At 41.1% G+C, this 19,773-nt stretch overlaps 1 protein-coding gene across 1 annotated transcript in view; it reads right to left on the bottom strand.

Moving 5' to 3' along the window:
• Window positions 1-19,773, bottom strand: part of PPM1H (protein phosphatase, Mg2+/Mn2+ dependent 1H) — a 290,291-nt gene that overhangs the window by 183,769 nt on the left and 86,749 nt on the right. Inside the window, exon 2 of the mRNA XM_054444105.2 lies at window positions 2,886-3,051. Coding sequence (XP_054300080.1) covers window positions 2,886-3,051 — 166 coding nt within the window. The remainder of the gene's footprint in view (window positions 1-2,885; window positions 3,052-19,773) is intronic.

Below are 19,773 nucleotides of genomic sequence, written 5' to 3' on the forward strand. Positions count from 1 at the left end.
TATTTGTTCACCTATGTTCACGACCGCATTATTCAGAATAGCTGAAAGGTAAAAAATTCTGGCTCACATTACAACATGAGTAAAACCTTGAGAACATTATGCTAAGTGAAATAAGCCAGGCACAAAAGGACAAATAGTGTATGACTCTGCTTATGTGAGGTACCTGCAGTGGTCAATTCACAGAGACAGGAAATAGAATGGTGGGCACCAAGGGAGGAAAGAATGGAGAATTGGTGTTTAATGAATACAGAGTTTCAGTCTGAGAACCTGAAAAAGTTCTGGAGATGATGAAGGTGATGGTTGTACAAACATGTGAATATATGTAATACCACTGAACTATATGCCTAAAATTGGTAAATTTTATGTTATGTGCATTTTACCACAATTTAAAAAAAGAAAAAGAAGCTCAACTCTTATCTTAAACTCAGTAAGAAGCCTAATAGGTAAAGCAGATAGAAGTGAAGCTGCCGTGGTCGGAGCAGGACTGGGGCACCAGGTTGTCTCCACTCTGCTGGCCCCTTGCTCTTGGAGGATGGACCCCACAAATATTTGGAACCACCACAAATATTGGGAGGGTCACAGCTCCATCCCAAAGTGCTTATGCACCAGTTTCACTGTTCTTAAGGACAAGAAGTTAAAAAGTCACCCCAGCTCCATTTCTAGAAGGAACTTAGTAAAAAGGAAAAATGCCATCACCAACTGGCCTTGGGCCATATGTCAACACTGACTGATTTTTACAGAGATCACTTTATATCCCAGGGGCAGGGGGAAAATATCAGCGGAAAGAGCAACACTAAATCACTGGTGCCCATATTCAATGATCATGAACACCTCACACTTTCCGAGCCCTTTCCCATAATAACAATCCTCAAAACAATCCTGTCAAGTAGGTATGAAAGGAATTGTGTAATCTCCAATTCACAAGTGAAGAAACATACAAAGTTCACTCACAGAGAATAACGAAGTGGGACTGACCTCAGGATAATAATCGCTAACGCTTATTGCAGATTTATTAAAACACATGCTCAACATTTTCCACGGACTATTGGAGTTCATATTTCCAATCAGCCTCCTTCTACCATTTGGTAGTTACTGCTGTTATTCCTTTCTATTTTATTTATTTATTTATTTAATTTTTTTGAGACAGAGTCTCGCTCTGTCACCTAAGCTGGAGTGCAGTGGCGTGATCTCAGCTCACTGCAAGCTCTGCCTCCTGGGTTCACACCATTCTCCTGCCTCAGCCTCCTGAGCAGCTGGGACTACAGGCGCCCGCCACCACGCCCGGCTGATTTTTTGTATTTTTAGTAGAGATGGGGTGTCACCGTGTTAGCCAGGATGGTCTCGATCTCCTGACCTCGTGATCTTCCCACCTTGGCCTCCCAAAGTGCTGGGATTACAGGCGTGAGCCACTGCACCCAGCCTGTTATTCCTTTTTAGAATAGACAAAACTGAGGCTCAAAGAATAACCACCCCAAAATTAAGTAGCTAAAGTGGTAGACTGCACAGTCATCTCACTCCACGGCCTGTGCGCTTAACCATCACCATTCTAAACTGCCCATGTGGGTCCTCAGCTCTGGTTGTTTGGAAAAGGCCTTCCTTCAACCTAGAAAATATGTACAATTGATAAATCCCCATAAGTCAACTTTAAACTAGTACTAACAAAATAAATCAATACTTATTATTCCCTGAGCATAGATGCAATAAGACACTATTTCTTTTTCTTTTTTTTCTTTTTTTTTTTTTTTGAGACAGAGTCTCACACTGTTGCCCAGGCTGGAGTGCAGTGCCGTGGTCTCAGCCCACTGCAACCTCTGCCTACCGGGTTCACGCCATTCTCCTGCCTCAGCTTCCTGAGTAGCTGGGATTACAGGCGCCCGCCACCAGGCCCAGCTAATTTTTTGTATTTTTAGTAGAGACGGGGTTTCACCATGTCAGCCAGGATGGTCTGGATCTCTTGACCTCATGATCCGCCTGCCTCGGCCTCCCAAAGTGCTGGGATTATAGGCGTGAGCCACCACGCCCAGGCGCAATGAGATACTATTTCTAAAACTGAGAAAAGATTCCTGGATCTTTTAAAATCCTATGAAAATTTTTACACAAAAATATCCTCAAGACGATCACAATGAATAGTCACATTTGGGTCAGTCCATTCTGTGTCTCCTGATTTTCCCCGGAAACATCTCTCTATAAAGCACATCATCTGCTGGCAGACAGAGTGTCGATGACTCCCCGTCCTTTGCTGAGAGCTTCTTCAGAGCTTTCTGAGGATATGTCTGCTTTATTCCCCAGAAACTGGAGACAGGAGAAATATTTTGTGGTTTTTCAACAGTGTTCAGTCTGCAAGGCCACCCCATGGGCTGCAAGAGTTTTGGGCCAATTGAAATAGATATTTATTTGGAAGAACATCAGGCATGGGCTGCAAATGGACAACTATCATCGGCAGGCAAGGAGGAGAAAGGGGCAGAGTCATGGCAGGGCTGAAAGCAACAGCCAGAGTTATTTCCACCCCTCATGCGAGGCTTTCGGACTATTTCCTTACAAAGATCTAGAAGTGGCTCCTTTGAAACCATCAAACATTGTGTGTGTGTGTGTGTGTGTGTGTGTGTGTGTGTATATATCAATTATTGCAACAAGAGCTAGATACATATGGTGTGGGTGTTTCATTTACTTTGTGTTAAAAACCTAACCACAAGCTGGTCATACATGTGTTGCCTTCAGCTTGGTATGTGTGATGCCGTGATGATAGGCCTGCCACCCCACTAACTCTGAGGACACTGCTTTCTCACTTCCATTCCAGACTTAGGCGAAGCCCTAATGTCTTCTAGTGGGACCAAAGTGTGTGCCATTCTTCTCACCTGAAAACCAAGGATCAAGAAGGGTCTTACCGAGTTCTCCTTCAGCTGCAGCCCCTCCCCATTGGGAAGGGAGGACCGTCTCTTGGATGAGTTCCTGTTTGGGGTGGAGGTCATGGCCCCTGCCTTCTTCTTCACAGTAAGCACCTCACAGCTGGCTTGGTCTTCATTGTGTGTGCTCTTCCCAGCATTGATAACCCTGGAGAAGAAGCCGGAAAAGCTGGTCAGACAGACCGATAAAGCTGAGGACACAGTCCCTTGTCAAGGGTCAGCCAAGACAGTCTTTACAACTGGCCCAGAACTACAGCCCTGCTTAATGTGAATAACATTATGGTCTTGATATTTTATGTTCCCAAATAAATGAAAATTTTTTTAATGGCATTATGTTAGCACCTATTAAAATATTTACTAAAGAAGTTGTTTTGAGACCTGTTCACCCACAGGTGTCTGATAGATGTGATCAACTACACTAATCCATTTTAGTCAAAACACATGAGGCAATCACTCTTTCAGGTTAAGGAGCCCAAATGTTTCGGCAATTACAATGAAGACAGATAATCTGGCTCAGGGAATTCTGTTTCACTTCTCCAAGTGATAAATAGCAAAACCACCATCAGTCTTATCAAGGTACATGGCAGTAATTTACAGCATGTCATAAAAATCCAAGAGAACAGAGAACCATATTTCACTACGGCCATACCCATTTTTGCTTTACACAAAGGCAAGCAAATGGATCAAAGGTTTACTCTTTTAAAACTATTTTTAACTCTTTGTCTTTTTTCATGTAGAATAATACTCATCACACGGAGCTATAGGCACTCTGATTTGGACACCAAGACACATAATAATAAGGCATGTTGACACTGCTTTGCTCAAATTACTACATGTTTTAAGCATAGAAACGCTTCAGGAAAACATGCTGCATCATTCATGCACCTTTTTCTCTATCAGGTGACTATAGACTCAACTCTTGGGTTTCCGCACCGCTTTCTTCTTAAGTAATTAAGCAGCAGCTAAAACAGATTTCCTTAAAAAATTCTCCTTGATTTGCCACTGGCTGCGTTTCCTTTCTAAAGCTTCAACAGTGTCACAGTCCTGACAGAGTGAGTGTGGAGTTTATGGAACTCAGTAGCAATGAAAGAAAAGGTGTTTGTTTTTTCTTTTCAAGGTAAGCTAAATAAAAATTCGCTCTATAAGTGTGGTGTGTACACTGCTCTATTGATTGAGTTGCACAGCCTCCTAACAGTTAAAAATCATTATTTTCAAATGACTTTTTAAAAGCCTTTTCATTCTACAATAATTATAGGCTCAGAGTAAATTGCAAAAATAGTACAGAGTCCCATGTAGCTTTTGACCAATTCCCCAAACGGTAACATTTATTATTATTATTATTATACTTTAAGTTTTAGGGTACATGTGCACAATGTGCAGGTTTGTTACATATGTATACATGTGCCATGCTGGTGTGCTGCACCCATTAACTCGCCATTTAGCATTACGTATATCTCCTAATGCTATCCCTCCCCCCTCCCCACCCCACAACACTCCCCAGAGTGTGATATTCCCCTTCCTGTGTCCATGTGTTCTCATTGTTCAATTCCCATCTATGAGCGAGAACATGCAGTCCCAAACGGTAACATCTTATATAAGACAGTACAATATCAAAACTGAGAAAATGACATTAATACAATACTCTCACCCAGACTCCTGACCTTATTCAAATTTCACCAGTTCTTACATCAAATAGCTTTTAGTACTAAACACGGTATCAATTTCCATAAGCCAACACACACATGCCACAACCAAATAGGAAATGGAAAGCAAATTGAGATTTGAGTGCCGCAAGATGTAAGCGAGCGTGTTTCAAAGCACACTTCTGTCAAACTCTGGAACTCTATGGAGGTATTTCAGACATTTTAACATTTTCTTTATTTTTAAAATGTATACACATTTTTTAAAAATGCAATAATTTAAAAGTTCATTCCCATCTGTACATGTGATCAAATAAATGCAAGTTGACATATTTTGGGCAGCTTTAGCATATTAAGCCATCTATCTTTTCTCTTCAATTGACCATATCATTGATTGGAAGGAGAATTTTTTTTTTAATTACTATTTGCAATTACTTATCTGAAAGTTCTATCAAAAATATCATATCAGTCATCTATTTCCTTAATTTCAAATTTCTGTATTAATAAAAAGGGCTTCACTGGTCCTATCGGGTTTACTATGAATTTCAACTTTAGCATATTTTTATAAACAAAAGCCTATGTTTACTTATTTCACATATAACAGCATTTCCTGAGATTTGTCTTTAAGTAGACTGTTGCTTACAAAGTTTGACAATTGTTGTCCCGGGGCTTATGTAAGGAGGTGGGCATCCTTGCTGATCTGAGGTCAAATTGGCCTCGGGGGCTTATCACACACTCTCAGGGGCTGAGCAGTGGGGAAAGGGACAATTCAATGTCCATTTTCTTGCCCCACCTTCAAGGAAAGGAATTTCCTCTCTCCTCTAAGGAAATACGTTTTCATATGGCTTAAGGATAAAATGTAAATATTAAGGACACAATGAGGCTACCTGCATGATGGTTAATCCTACCACGTTTACTGCCTGAGCTAAGCAACTTACCCCAAGCTCCACAGCCAGGAAGTGGCACAGCTGGGATTCAGAATGAGCCTATCTTGACCCCTAACCCAACCTCTTCCTATTGTGCCCTGGGGACATCAATCTGTGACAGGTTGAGCTGGACTGTGGGGAAGCATAGAATAAACAAATCAGGCAAGGTCTGGTCCAGGCCTGAGAGGGCGGGCCTTTCCCAGCGTCTCTGGCTATTGGAGGAGTCTGGGAAAAGGCCCAGGAAAGAGGAAAGAGGAAAGAACAGGTGGCTCAGATCTGCCTGCCCCTAGAGAAGCTCATGCTATCCAGGCCAAGTCACTAGGGGGCCTGCTGCTGAAGCTCATAGTACAGAACATGCATTCGTCTGGAACGTGCCTTTTACATCTCTTCTCAGAGAACCAAACCAGGCAGAGGAAGGAGGTCTAAAATACCACCTGCCTCCTCTCAGTCACTGGTGGTGACTTCCCAAGCAACATGTTTGGGGTGGATTGTTTACTGGGTGATGTTATACCACCATAGTGTCCCAAATGAGCACCTTCCCTGGGGAAAGCTCAAGTGGAGGTTCAGCTGGGAAAACCTGTTCATGACAACCATCCCTCCATACTGTCGTCCGTACAAGATCCTGGCTGCTTTTTCCAGAACTTCGCATCACTCTGACCACTGGCACCTAATCCTGGGCTGTAGAAAGGTGTTTTTTCCTTTTGGTTTTGTTTTCTGAACCAAAAAAGCATTGCTGATCTCCAATAGCTACATGCCAGGCTGACTCATCTACCACTGCTGTTTCCAACAGACAACAAAGCTACTATAATTACATAAATCACGAATCCCTGTCCCCTTAACGTGCTTCGTCTCCTGTCTTTCTCTGAGTGGTTATTAAACCCCAAAGTTGACCTAACTTCAGCAAGAGGTCTTAGAAACTTCATTGCATGCATATGAGAAACCAGTGACCTGGATGACCATGACTGGCGCAAGGTCACACAGCTAAATGTGAACACACTTTGGAGTTCTGAGAGCTTTCTGCTTCAGCTCTCGGGTTGTTTTTATTTTCCTATTGTGCATCTATTCTTGTTGGTGCCTGGTTCAGAGGTCTGTCCAGCAATGACTCAAACCCAGAGAACTGTGAAAGAACAATTATTGGTGCCCTTACTTTGCCATTTCATGTTGAACGTAGCTTGTGAATAGCACTAATGAAGTATCAGACAGTCAGAAATGTCAATCTAATGGGAAGATGGTGGTCCCACCTCTGTAAGCCTGTTTTGTCAGAAACCTGATTACCATTCAGATGATAAAATATTAATTTAAATATTAAATTTTAAATATCAATTTAAAGTCACTGTGTTTAAAAAAAAAAAAGCCACAACTCTTATCCCCTGTTTTATTTTATTTCAACTTTCCTACTTCACACAGCTTTAGTAGAAAGGCCTCATTCTTCTCAATCTCATTTGGCTCTAACAAGTTTGACCAGTATCAACTTAAATATTTTATTTTGCACTTCAAAGGTAAATGCTTTGTTTACTATATGTAAACAAAATCTTTAATTTTGTAAAAAGTAATTGAGAAAAACTTTGTTTCACAAGCTGAGGAGCAGCACGCTGTTAACAGATTCAACAATTTCCTTAAGGAAAGCAGGTAGACCAGGGGCACCACTCCCTTGCCGTATGCTCCAGCGTAAAGTCAGTACCACCTTGAGGTCAACAGGAAAGACGACTATACTATCTACATTCTTGGCCTAAACAATACTTACCCATGATGCTTATTTTGAAGGCTTTAAAAAAATGCTGGTGGACCTTGAATCATCACACCTTTGGTCACATTATTTTCCAGTTTACAAAGAGGGAAAGTATTTTTCTGGAAATTAAACTGGAGGTAATAAGTCATGGTGGTTCTTAACAAAAACGATCTCCCTAGAATACAGCACATAGCAGGTGCTCAACAAATGTTTACTGAATGAATGAATCTGACAGAAATCAACTCTGTTACTTTCTAGATGTGGATAACAGTATCTCACATTTGTTGAGAACTATGTATGAGCCGGAGACTGCTGTTAGTATTTTGTAGAAAGTAATTAACTCATTTCATCCTCTTGTCAACTCTATAAGGTAGCTGCCACTGTTACTCTCTTTTTAAACAAAGTCACAGCTAGTGACTGGCAGAGTAGTTTGGTCAAGTTACTTAACTTTTGCAAATCTCAGTTCCTTAGCTGTACTTCATGGATTAAATTCTATGACTTACTAAGATTGTGTGTGTGTGTGTGTGTGTGTGTGTTGGGGAGGGGCGTTTTAGTCACCATAATTAAAGACATGGGTAATTTTGAAGTTAGGTTTAAATTCAAGGAGGAAAAATATTAGAGGTTGAAGGGGAAGCATAGCTACTGTCTCCTCAATATGGAAAGTTTATACCCAGTTTATTCAACTCTTAGAAGAACAAGAAGACACATCTGCCCTGGGAGAGACACACGGCAAAGTTAAATTTATTTATGTACTGCTTTAACCTACCAGCCTACCTTCAATTGAACCAAAACCCCTAAGATTTTTCCCCTTGTAAAAATAGGTAAACACAGACCTTTACAAACTTGAAAGTAAAAAATCCTGCATGTGTATCAGATACACCTTGAAATAATAACCTAAATCTCAGGAATGAACATGCATGAGATCGTAGCAATAGCAGAAGCTACTTAAAAAGAGCAAACGATTCATTCTGTGTTACCATGATACACACACTTGGAAAACTCATTTTTCTTCTATTTGTGAAATACTCTAGTCAATTTATTTTGTAATCATCACCACCTCAGTTTCAGCAGAAAAGTCTTGCTTTTACATGCAACTGTTAAATTGTCAAGTTGTCTGCCTTCTCACCTTATAAACCTGACTTCAAGGACACTCATCTGATGACATGACACTTAGAAAGCATCCCTATCACTAAACACAGACAAAGTAAGTACCTCAAGTATTCTCACATAGTGGTCCTGTCACAAAGGCCACTGGCCCCAGAATAGTTTTCAACAGATTTACAAAAGATAGCCAATCAACGAAGGACAGATTGGACATTTTTGAACGTTCCCCATGTGGCGTGTATGGTGCTAAATACTTCACAGGTGGCAAAGTCACTCAACACCAACTCCCTCTCCCTCCCCACCATGAGGTACTCAGCACAGTGCAGAAGGCAGACACAGGGACCATGGTCGGAGAGAACTGATTCAAACTTGGTCTCTGTTAATTACTATCTCCAGCTATGTGTTCTTGGGCAAGGTCCTTCTTTCCCCTAAAATAAGAATAGTCACTTCCCATCAGAAAAGAGTTATGAGAATTAAATGCTCTAGCATGAAAAGTATTTGATGAGTGCCTGGTACATAGTAAGCACTCAACATATGTTATTTAATAATAATACACCAAATGCAAAGCTAGCTGCCTCTTCTGTCAGGATCCAAGGATGTTATCCAGCCATGCAAGTTAGAGGAGCATCTCCTCCTTTCTACGCCTTTCCATCAGCATCCCTCTGCCTCCCTCAGGAACACATGGCCAGACATCCAGAGCCTTCAGGGACAAGGCATGACACTTCCCAGAACAGGGATCTCCTCTGAGCCCTCTTCTCAAGCCACATGCTCTGTACACAGGAGAGTATCCACATGGTTGTGAACATGCTGCTTCCAGATTCCCACCCAGATCTGCCCACCCACATCAGCTCTGGGCCCCCAGGTTCCTGGACTCAGAAGCATAGGTCTGAAGACCACAGAAAAAGGCCAAACAGAGAATCTGGTTGTGTGGTTATTGTTGACTTGCTTTGTTTTCAAGGAAATATCAAGGCCTTGACAGTTTAGGCTAAAAAGTTTACACTAAGTGTTCATACTGGTTAGCAGACAGTATTGACAAATGTTTAAGGACAGGTGTCTCCTGAAAGCCATCAGGTGAAGTGAGATTTATATATAATTAGGAGGTAGACAGTAAAATACAGTGTGTGTGTGGGGGGATGAATAACTTATGGAAGACCAAATAAAGCTATCAATTATGAAAATTCTCTTTTCCAGGTAACTTCTTGGGCAATGTCTCGTGTGGTTCTCTCAAGTGGTTACTGGCCACGCAGATGGGCTGGAAAATAAGGACAACTTAATTCCTAGCTGCAGTAATAACTTCTTATTCTTGGGGTACTGAGAAACCACAGCTCTGACCAGGAACCTAAGCATTTGATAACAGCCATCAGCAAATCCAGCTGGATGGCCAGTCAAAACATCCATCAAGAATAACAGCTTCTCCCAGAGGGTTTCACCTGGCTCCGGGTGGCAGGGGGACAGGAGATCTTCTCAGCCTGTTCACAATCCATGACCAGGAAAAAGAAAGGATGGTATAAAATGAATTTGCTGTGGTGCTTGGCTTTCACGTTTTTGAAGGTGGCTAAGTAACATCTCATGACTTGTGTGGTCATGTGGCTGGGCAGTCTAAGTGCCATCTTGTGGAGGAAGCCGCATGTAAAGGCAGAATAAACACAGGCTAGGAAGAGGTCCTTCTGTACCCCCACAACCTTAGACCTTCTGGCTCCCAGGCTCTGTCTGTGGCTAACAGCAGTGACCAATGAGGGGTTGCAAAGTGGGGTCTCAAGTGCCACATTCAGCCCACAATCAGATTGCTATTTTAAAATTTTTGTCCACTAAGTGTTCATTAAAAGGTAAATTAGTTGCCAATATTTTAAAATTAGGATATTTACATTAAAATCTTAATTTTCCAATTTCTTTTGAAAAGTAATACATCCAGCTACACATGTCACACTCTTGAGTGACTATAATCAGCTGGACTTCAGGAGAGGCTGCCCCCCACGAGATAGGACATGTCCTTGCTAGTTTACCCCAGATCTTACTCTGTCCACTTTTGTCACTGAAGTGAGCAGCCTGGCCTCATGGGCATTTGAATCTGTAACCTTGCAATTAGATCTCTGTGACTTTATGAGTAAATCAAAAAAAAAAAATAGTATATGTTGATTAAAATAATTTTAAAAATATTTATTGTGTAATCATAGGGATAAGTTCAAGATGGCAAGGAGATGGTTTCTACTCTCAAGGAGCCTATAGTCATTTACGTTAGTTTTAGTCCTTCTGGGTTTCTGACACAAAATACCACACATTGGTGTAATCCCAGCCCTTTGGGAGGCCAAAGCAGGAGGATCATTTGAGGCCAGGAGTTTGAGACCAGCCTGTTCAACATGGTGTGATCCTGTTTCTACAAAAAAAAAAAAAACACCCAATGTGGTGGCATGTGCCTGTAGTCCCAGGTACTTGAGAGGCTGAGGTGAAAGGACTGCTTGAGCCTAGGAGAAGTTGGATGCTGCAGTGAACTATGATTGTGCCACTGTACTCTAGTCTATACGATAGAATGAGACCGTGTCTCTCTAGAGAGACAGAGAGAGAGCGATAGAGAGAGAGAAAGAAAGAAAAAAACAAAAACACATACACACACCATAAACTGGGTGGCTTGTAAATTTCTCACAGTTTTGGAGGTTGAGAAATCCAAGTTCAGGATATCACCAAGTTTTTGTGTCTGGTGAGGGCCCCCTTTCTGGTTCGTAGATGGCTGTGTTCTCACTGTGACCTCACATGGCAGAAGAGACAAAGCAGCTCTCTGGGGCCCCTTTTCTAAAAGCACTAATCCCATTCATGAGGGCTCCATCCTTATGACCTAAACAATTTCGAAAGGCTCCACCTCCAAAAACCATGACACTGGGGGTAAGGATTTCAACATATGTATTGGGGGTGGGGGATGCACACATTTAGTCCATTGGCCCTTCTCACAAAAACTACAATTTGCTTGAATTAATGCCATACTCAAGGCCTATGTCGCAAGGGATCTGAGAATACAGAGGAGATAAGTCAACAAAAGAAGAGTCGGGGGATGTATCACAGATGAAGAAGCATCTGAGCTCAGTGTTATGGAATGAAGGAAATCAACACTCAGAGAAAAGGTAAGGAAAGGCTCTCCCGGCAGAGGAACAGCCTGTGAAAACAGAAGGTGTTGTGAAGTTTATAAAGAGGTGTAGGGTGTGATCTAAGTATTGGCTTGGTGAGGGAGCTACATCAGAAGTAGATCACAAAATTCTATAGGAGCTTTATTCTATTCAGCCTATAACCAATGGAAGAAATCTAAGATTGTTTAAACTAAGGACTGATATGATCACAGTTACTTTAGAAAAATAACACTTGTGGCTTAGTAGAAAATGGGTTCTAGAGGACAAATGACAAAGGAAGAACTCAGGCAGAGTCTCTTACAATAGTCCTAGTGACAAAGAGGTTGTGAACCAAACAATGGCTCTCGGTGGAAGGGAAGAGAGGAGGCGAATGAACCGAGAAGTCCCATGAAACCCGTTGGACATGGGTTATGGAGAAGAGAGAAGAGAGGATGAATCCCATGTTTCCAAAATGGCAGAATGGGGAGAATGAGGTGCCACTGATAATGAAGGGAGGTGAGAAGGTGAAACAAGTCTTGGTGGTGGGGAGTTCTGAGGGGTGAGATAATGCAACTGATTTTAGGTCAATGAACAGAGAGTTCAAGGTACCAGAAATTTCAAAGTCAGTAGCTGCCAAGTTCAACTTAAACAGTGGCTGGCAAACTATTGCCCATGGGCCAAAGCTGGACACTGCTCGTTTTTACACAGCCTGCAAGTTACGAATGATTTTTATATTTTAAGTAGTTGCGGGGAAAAAAAGAATATTTCATGTCAACATTACGTAAAATGCAAATTTCAGTTTTGCTGGAACACAGCCACATTCATACATTTACATATTGTCTCTTGTGGTTTTCATGCTATAATGGCAGAGTTAGTAGTAGTTGCAACAGGGACTATCTGGCTCACAAAGCCAAAATTATTTACTATTTGCGTCTTTACAGAAAACGTGTACTGACCCCTGAACTTATTAGGTTGAATTATCTGAAATTGCTTTTGCAGATCAAAAACAGTTGAATACTGACGATTTCACATGGTTACACGTAATACATAGGTGAAGCAAAAGAGAGAGATACAGGTTTAGGTAGAACTTAACATGCATTTTGGCATTAGTAGTAACATTGGCTGTGGATACACTTTTCTTTACCATTTGGAGGCCATCACTAACTTGATCCCCTTCACCAATATAATTAAATAACTGAGAATGAAAAAACAAACAATAAAGATCAAAAGAAGATACAATGTTGCCTCATAGACTTCCCCCCATAAATATCAGCGTTTTCTTCTTCATATTGGTTGTTTAGAAATGAACATTTAACATAGTAAAAATGAAAATCAGAAAGCCATCTTTGTGTATTTCCTTTCAATAATCCTCTGGGTCCCCTTGGCAAAACCATTAATACCACCAATGTCCAACTTCCTTATTTAAATAAGGAAGTCTGTGCTCTGTCAGATGCTGGAACAATTCCCGTACAAGGCCCCAGTGCTGCTCTGTTGGAGCCAAGTGAAATCAAAATAAAGGCCAATCCAAATAAGATTGAAGTGTTGAAGTTTTTCATAAAATAAAGCAGAAAAATGCTTTTTGCAGGTTTAGAACAATATCATTTGTATATAGCTATTTGCATCTGTTGGTGATTAAGGGAAAAAAAGCAAAGTTCTGCTTTTCTAAAGATCAGATTTTGTTTTATTTACCAGCTATATCAGTATTATCAGCAATGTGAGAAATTTTTTTAAACACAAAATTTTTTTGAAAGTCAGTTTCAAATGTGTAATTTAAAAACCCAAACTTTAAAAAGCCTGAAACTAATAAAATATGAAACCAAAAGACAGAAGTATTCTAATCTCAACAGACTTCAGATAAAACATACACATTTTTAATTGACAGGTCCTCAAAAATCCCAGACACCACCTAGGCTTTCTCCTTGTTGCTGGATAAAGAAAGTATTGGACTATCTAGGCCTCTGGTATTTTCCTTTTAAACCTTAAAGTAACACAAGAGGAATAAAGTTATACAGAAGGGGACTGTTATGTAATAAGGAGGGTTTTAAGCCCTAACTTGGGAGTTATGTTTAAAGAGGTGCTATCCACCTTCACATAGGAGGCCACTCCACCTTCACATAGGAGGCCACTCCACCTTCACATAGCAGGCCACTCCACCTTCACATAGGAGGTGCTATCCACCTTCACATAGGAGGCCACTCCACCTTCACATAGGAGGTGCTATCCACCTTCACATAGGAGGCCACTCCACCTTCACATAGGAGGTGCTATCCACCTTCACATAGGAGGCCACTCCACTTAAACATACAGCAGAACAGGAAACATGGGAGGGGCAGGTAGATAGGTTTTTCTCTGCTAGAAATTCGAGACGCAGTCTCATATAGCTTTTAAGAGCAGAGAGACTCTGGAACCAGACTCCCTAGGTTTGAATCCTGGATCTGCAAGTAGGTAACTGCACGACTTTTGGCAAGTTATTTCCCTGTGCCTCAGTTTCTCATAAGATGGGGATAATGAACAGTATTTTTCTCATATGGTAGCTGTCTGACTGTTGCAAAAAAAGAAATGTTAAAAGTGTTTCATAGGCTGGGCACGGTGGCTCACGCTTGTAATTCCAGCACTTTGGGAGGCTGAGGCAGGCAGATCGCTTGAGGTCAGGAGTTTGAGACCAGTCTGACCAACATGGTGAAACCCTGTCTCTACTAAAAATACAAAAATTAACCGGGCGTGGTGGTGCATGCCTGTAATCCCAGATACTTGGGAGGCTGAGGCACGAGAATTACTTGAACCTGGGAGGCGGAGGATGCAGTGAGCCGAGATGGCGCCACTGCACTCCAGCCTGGGCAACAGAGGGAGAATCTGTCTCCAAAAAAAAAAACAAAAACAAACAAACAAACCACAAGTGTTTTATACTTAACAACTTAATGCTTTTAACTGTAAACATGAGAAAGATGTTGTTTTTATCCTCATTTTATTGGCCCCATCAATGTCACATGCATGATGATTTATTTAGGTAAATGTCCTAGGCGAGCCATTCTGATATCTTCTTATAGCAACTGAGGTTTTACATTATGTACTGTGCTCACACAGTATGATAATCTCGCAATTAGCTGCACAACAGACTATAAATAAAACACAGGTAACACAAGAAGGAATTGTGACATGTCACATGGTTTCAGTACTTCAATATATTTTTTCCAAGGCAAGCACAGCATTACTGCAAATGTACATTAAAAGTGATAATTAATTTTCCCCTTACTACTTCAGTCTTTTTTAAAAAGTGCTTTTTAAAAAAAGTACTTTATTTTAACTGAAAACAATCTGCTTTGAAAAATCTTTACCCTAGTGTTAATTAACCTGTGGAGAAAGTTTGTTTCCAGATTAAAGACTGAACAATACATCAAGTAGCCCTTTGAAAACTAGTTGTTATCTGATCAAATATTTTTACCTTTGTCCCCAGACCCAGGGCAAAGCTCAGTTAACAATCCAAGTCTCCCTAATTTACAAAGGAAAGAACATGCTAATTTAGCCCTTGAGGTCTCAGAATAACCAATCTGAGTTTCATTTTAGGCAAACTGATTTCTCTATGCTAAGAAAGCTAGAAAGTAAAATAAGACTTTGCTATGGCCTTTTTCAACCTTAAATAATGAGATTCTGAAATTATGATTAAGCATCGAGTTTATTCCAGTGCAGTGCAAAGCTTAAGCACATACTCCAAATGGACGGGGTTGGTGTTCCAAAGTGGGGAAGCTAAGGTTTCACTTATATAGGCAGAAACAGTTTTAGCGGGGTTCAGCACTTTCTGTACAAAGCCAGTATGTAACATTACAGTGATTTGCTTAGTATGGATTGCTACATTCCAAGGAAGATTGCTTTAGCATTCCTGAGAAGAAATAATGTTCTGAGGGGCAAGGGGGTGTCTTATCTCTGATGCTGCTTCTTCATTGCTAATCATTTACAGGAAAAAGCAGAAATCGCAACCGCATGCTACATGATTCAGGCTACATAGCCACATTCCTCTCAAGGCTCAAGATAACTTAAAGTTCCAACAGCTTTAAGTTTGGATTATTTAATTTCACACTTTGAAGGAGACAAATGTGCTGAATGTAAGCTATTTTAAATTAGATGCTTAATACCATCCTTAAATAAAAAGGACAAGGTGGACTACCAATATATTTCAATTAGTCAAGGGTAGATGTGTTCCAAAATGTTGTGTGTTTATTTCAGTTGTGTTCTCCCTATCTCAAATCACATAGCATGGAGGAGGCACTCAATAAATGTTAACTGAATGAATAAACAAATGAACTCATTTTGCCATAACATCCTGTGGGAGAGAGACTAGAATAATGAAGGTGTTCTAAGCCTGCCTATATATTTCTTAAAGCTTACAATATTTGGAGTTTCTCATATGATTCCTGCATTCCACAGAAAAAAGTTAATATAAGCACTTCTACTAGGAAATGAGCTTGGGAGTAGGATATGTTAAAGTGACCCCTAAACATTCTCCAGCAAAGAAGTGGCTGATAGATGTCAGAGCCTAGGGTACCTCTTCATCCAAATTCCACCTCTGGCTTCTGCCTTATAAATAAGTTCTCACCCTATTAACAGTTAGAGCCGATCAAGAAGGCCCTGGAGGGCCAGGATGGCTCTTTTACAACATCAAAAGACTACTGCAAAGGAGGGAAATTCCAAAGATCTAAGCAGGACCTGGAAGTAGCAGAAAGGCAATTCTGACACTATCGGTTTGAAGCTACCCAGCCATGCAATGAGTTACCTCAAAAAGTAGAATTCCCTTCACTGGAAATGTCCAAAAGCTGGCTTATGTCCTCCCAAGGGATACTCTGAGGGTCTCTGAATGGAATGGGAAGTTCCTAAGGCTTCTTTTCCAACTGTTGAGCCTGTACCTCCATCCTCTTCTTGCCTCCATCTGTAGTTAATACAAAATCTATACTTCTTTCAGAGCTAAAATTTACATGGAACATAGTTTTAGAAAAGCGGAGTGGTACTTCTTGCTGAGTCAATTCTCTGACACCTGGTAGACCATATTTGAGGTATGGCAAGTCTCTGTAAAAATGGAAATTTCATTGACTTGACTTCCTATCCCCAACTATACCTTTAATACGGGTGTACAAGGGAACCTCGAGTGCTGCTGTTCCTTGGGGTTGCAAATGTGGCTTGCTGTTCTTCCTCCCCAGACAACTTTCCCTGGGAGATCGTCTTTATTCCCAAGGCTTCATTTAAGATCCAAACACTAAGCACTGCCAAAATCATATCTACAGTACAGATCTCTGGGGGTGCCTGGCCTGTGTTTCCAAATACCTTTAGAATATCTGCATTTGCATGTTGCACAGCATGCAAGCTGCCCAACCCTATATTCATTTCTCCTTCCTTCTGCTGTCTCCTTCCTGTCTCAGATACGATCCTCCTTCTGGTGTTCTTTGTGTTAGTGGACCAAGAATTCCAAGGAGCATCCTTGTCCTCCCAGCTTACTACTCTCCCCACATCTAGCTTCTCAGCCTGTGGGGCTAAGTCATAACTATGACTTACATCCCCAATTCCATGCCTTGTTCAGGCCCTTGTCACATCCAGCAGGCACCAGTATTTAAACCTCCTAACCTGTCGTCTCTTCTTGGTAAATCCTGAACAGCATGGCCGGACTGACCTTTCTCAACCGTGAATGTGGCCATCTCTCTCCCATGCTCAAATGTCTCCAAATGGGCTCTGCAGATTTCAGGATAAAATTTAAACTTTTGAGCCAGGCGCAGTGGCTCACGCCTGTAATCCCAGCACTTTGGGATTCCAAGGCAGGCGGATCATCTGAGGTCAGGAGTTCGAGACCAACCTAGTCAACATGGCGAAACCGTCTGTACTAAAAAAAAAATACAAAAATTAGCTGGGCATGGTGGCAGGCACCTGTAGTCCCAGCTACAAAGGAGGCTGACACAGGAGAATCTCTTGAACCCAGGAGGCGGAGGTTGCAGTGAGCCGAGATTGCGCCACCGCACTCCAGCCTGGGCGACAGAGCGAGATTCCGCTTCAAAAAAAAAATTTTTTTTTTTTCAACTTTTTAGCTTACCACATCATTGTCTTCCTGACGGGCCCTCTGCATATCCTCAGCTTCCCGCATCTGGTCTCTTCACACCCCCTCATCCTTAGCCATAATAAACAGCTTGTGGTTTACAAAAAGCACCCAGTTGCTACATACCACGATTCCTTCTCACATGCCTTTTCCATCCCCTGCAATGACCTAACCTCCTCTTGTCTGACAAACATCCCTTGTCCTTCAGTATTCAGTTTGTTAAGGCTGTTTTGCATGCACTTTATTGTTCTTAAAGACTGCAGTGTAACCAGTAAGTAGCACAGTGCTCACAGTATGGAAATCACCAGAAACTTGGATTGGTATCCTAGCTCTGCCACTGGCTAGTTATGTGTCTTGGGGAGGTTAATGGGCTACTGTGTGGACTAAAGAATGCATAAATGTACAGTGCATACACCTGTCAGAGACATGTTTTTATCTGCCCAGACTCCCTTTCTCCTAGACATCATCTTTCCTTCCCACCGTCCTCCGTCCCATTCATAGGGTTTTCCATGGCCAGAGATGACTGGTCTAGGGATGGCCACCTGATCTCTGAGCTGAGCCAATTAGGGCCCTTCTGTGAAAAATGAAAGAAAGAAAAAGGCAGCAGAAGGCAAGAAGGGGAAGAGAGGGAGAGACAAAGAGGAGAAGAGTACATATTTGTGAGAAGAGTACATACTGGAAAGAGAATCTCAACAGAGTCCCTAGTTCTAGGTGTTCCCAAGACCTATTTGTCTTTGGAATATCTGGGTAACCCCAATATTCTCTAATAAATTCCCCTTGAATGGCTGTCAATTGCAAGCTAGAGTGTAGCAAGACCCAATTCTCAATAGACCTTCACTACACTATCATTATTAAACTGCAAGCGCGTTGAAGGTAGGGGTAGAATCTTATTTAATTCTGTATTCTCAGAGATTAGCATAGTGCCTGATATACTGCAGGCAGTCAAGTACCTACTAAATGAAAGGTTTGTTGACTTCAGGGGAGAAATTGTAATTCAGGGTGAAAATTTATATCACAAGCTCAAGGATCTCTACCTAACATCCTGTGCTAAGAGATAAAAGACAACAAGAAGTAGCAAATTTTTGCCAGTTATGACCAGAGCAAGCCAGTGAGGTAAACATCTGACAGCTGCTGATCAGGCATATTTAATCTTCTGAATATCTTTGATTTATTATCAATTGAGTAAATCAAAGTTTATTTTAAGGATACAAAAAAAAAGCTGTTAAACTTACATAGATAACTATTACTGAAGCTTACCAAGAGTAGACAGTGAGCTGTTCAGAAATCTAGCAACTGAAAAAAAACAAATCATCACTCCCATGGCCTGGGATACGGAAGGACTCAGAAATTGTTGGAAATTCCACAGACTCAAAATGAGGTAACTGTTTACCTTCCTTATTGCATTTTAATCTAGAGATTAAAATAGATCTCATTGTTCCAGAATCCTGCCTATGGTAAGAAATGAGTTCTCAATGGCTGAGAATAAATTTTAATAGCGGAACCAGAAGCATAAGAGAGGAAATCAGGAGGAAGAATTTTTCTTCATAAAAAGGACCATGAGGTTAATTTTCATTTCATTACATTTCTAAATTGCATATATTTTTGTATGCTGGTTGCAAAATATCCTTTCTGTATTGACATGAAGTAGAAATTAATCAGTAAATACATAAAATTCTTACATCCTACATTTTCAAAATAGTTCCTAACTCATTAATTTATTCCAAAAATAACTAAGGTGCAAAAGTTCATTAATAAGATGACTGATAAATTTGATATATGAATTAACCAAAACCAACACCAAATCACCGTGAGATTCAGGCTTACCTGAAAATTTTATTAAACCACAACTTAATAAAACAATACTAAACGACTATAAATGCAATCTAGGACACTTTCCATGGCAAGCTATATTTAGAATTCCAAGCTCTGTTGTGTAGAATGGTTCTCAGATTTTCATGTGCCTATGAGTCATCTGGAGGACTTCTTAAAACATTGATTTTAGGGCCCCACTCTCAGAGATTCAAACTCAGTAGATCTAAGGTAGGACCTGAGCAAAGCTCCCAAGTGGTGGTGACACTTTGGGTTTGACTGAATTGCACTGGCCTGGATGAATCATGGTCGTTTCGATTCCACCAAGCACTGGAACTCCCCTGCATCCTCAGCCTCATTCCACTGAGCTAGAGAATTGTACGTGATATACCCTTAGTTTATAATCCACTGGTGGTGGCTGGTACTACCAGAGTCAGAAGCTCAAGAGACTCCTAGAGATGGAAAGGGGATCCTAGTGAGGCACTGAATTATGG

This window comes from Pongo pygmaeus, chromosome 10, assembly GCF_028885625.2.
Source record: "Pongo pygmaeus isolate AG05252 chromosome 10, NHGRI_mPonPyg2-v2.0_pri, whole genome shotgun sequence".
Taxonomy (NCBI): Eukaryota; Metazoa; Chordata; class Mammalia; order Primates; family Hominidae; genus Pongo; species Pongo pygmaeus.